This window comes from Dermacentor variabilis, chromosome 10 (genome assembly GCF_050947875.1).
Source record: "Dermacentor variabilis isolate Ectoservices chromosome 10, ASM5094787v1, whole genome shotgun sequence".
Classification (NCBI taxonomy): domain Eukaryota; kingdom Metazoa; phylum Arthropoda; class Arachnida; order Ixodida; family Ixodidae; genus Dermacentor; species Dermacentor variabilis.
Genome location: NC_134577.1, coordinates 96,795,569 through 96,796,674, shown reverse-complemented (window position 1 = coordinate 96,796,674; position 1,106 = coordinate 96,795,569). Strand labels below are relative to the sequence as shown.

Here is a 1,106-nt window from a genome sequence, read left to right as displayed (position 1 = left end):
ATATCAGCAGCTCAGATTTGTTCGGCGAGCACCGCAGGCTTGTTGGTTTGAGGTACTCCTCAGTGGTTCGGATCGCATTTTGTAAAGTGTGCTCGGTTTGTCCTTTGCTCCCCTTTGCCACCCACATGGTCACGTCATCTGCATAGATGGCATGTTGGAGGTTCTCGAATCGAGTCAGTTCCCTGAACAGTCCTATCATGGCCAGATTGAAGAGTGTAGGGGATATAACCGAGCCCTGTGGTGTACCTCAGTCGCCCAGTACGTCTGGCTCCGACTGCAGGGACCCGACTTGTAGTGAGGCCTGCCTTCCCCTGAGGAAGTCACGGATGTTGTCATGGAGACATTGACCAACTCTGAGTGTTGACATTTGTTGAAGAATGAAGGAGTGCCGTATGCCATCAAAGGCCTTTTCTAGGTCTAGGCCTAGGATCTCCTTGACGCCTCTTGTTGTGTTGTCTAGTATCTGGCTTTTCCCCAGCTTCATAGCGTGTTCCGTCGCCAGCCCCTGACGAAAGCCAATGATGTTCTGAGGATATATCTGGTTCTCTTCCTGGTGAGGGTTCATACGGTTAAGCACCGCACGCTCCATGGTCTTACCCACGCACGACGTAAGCGAGATTGGGCGCAGATTATTCATGATGAGAGGTTTGCCGTGTTTTGGTATTAAGACCGTTTTGGCCGTCATCCAGTCTATGGGAACTTTGCCTGAGTGCCACGTCTCAATAACAGTCGCAATGAGCTGTTCCGCGCCGCTCTCGTCCAGATTGCGGAGGGCCAGTTCGTGATGTTTTCCGCCCCCGGTTCGGATCGTCTGTTGAGACCTCCGAGTGCTTGTTTATCTCTTCCGTGGTGACGTCGGAATTAAATTCCGCGTTAGGTCGACCCGAGTGTTGTGAGGTCGCGTCCTCGGTAGCGGCTGCATGCTACACGGGGAGGTACCTGGCCATCAGTCTTGCTAAAAGCTCGTCCGGTGTTTCGGTCTTGCATGCCTCATATAGCAGATTGCTCATCGCGTCCTTCCGCGACGGCTTAGTTTTCGTGCTGATCAATAGGTGTTTCAGATGGTCCCAAGAGCTGCCTCTGCGTACCTGCCCGTCAGCCATGTT

The 1,106-nt window shown here is 52.9% G+C and overlaps 1 protein-coding gene across 1 annotated transcript; it reads right to left on the bottom strand.

Moving 5' to 3' along the window:
* Window positions 1-247: 247 nt before the first annotated feature.
* On the bottom strand, window positions 248-589 carry LOC142559346 (uncharacterized). Its single transcript, XM_075670960.1, has one exon. The coding sequence runs from the start codon at window positions 587-589 to the stop codon at window positions 248-250; it is 342 nt and encodes a 113-aa protein (XP_075527075.1).
* Window positions 590-1,106: the final 517 nt, after the last annotated feature.

Bases quoted from the DNA above. Each gene is read 5' to 3' on its own strand.
- LOC142559346 (XM_075670960.1), bottom strand. From the start codon at position 589: ATGGAGCGTGCGGTGCTTAACCGTATGAACCCTCACCAGGAAGAGAAC.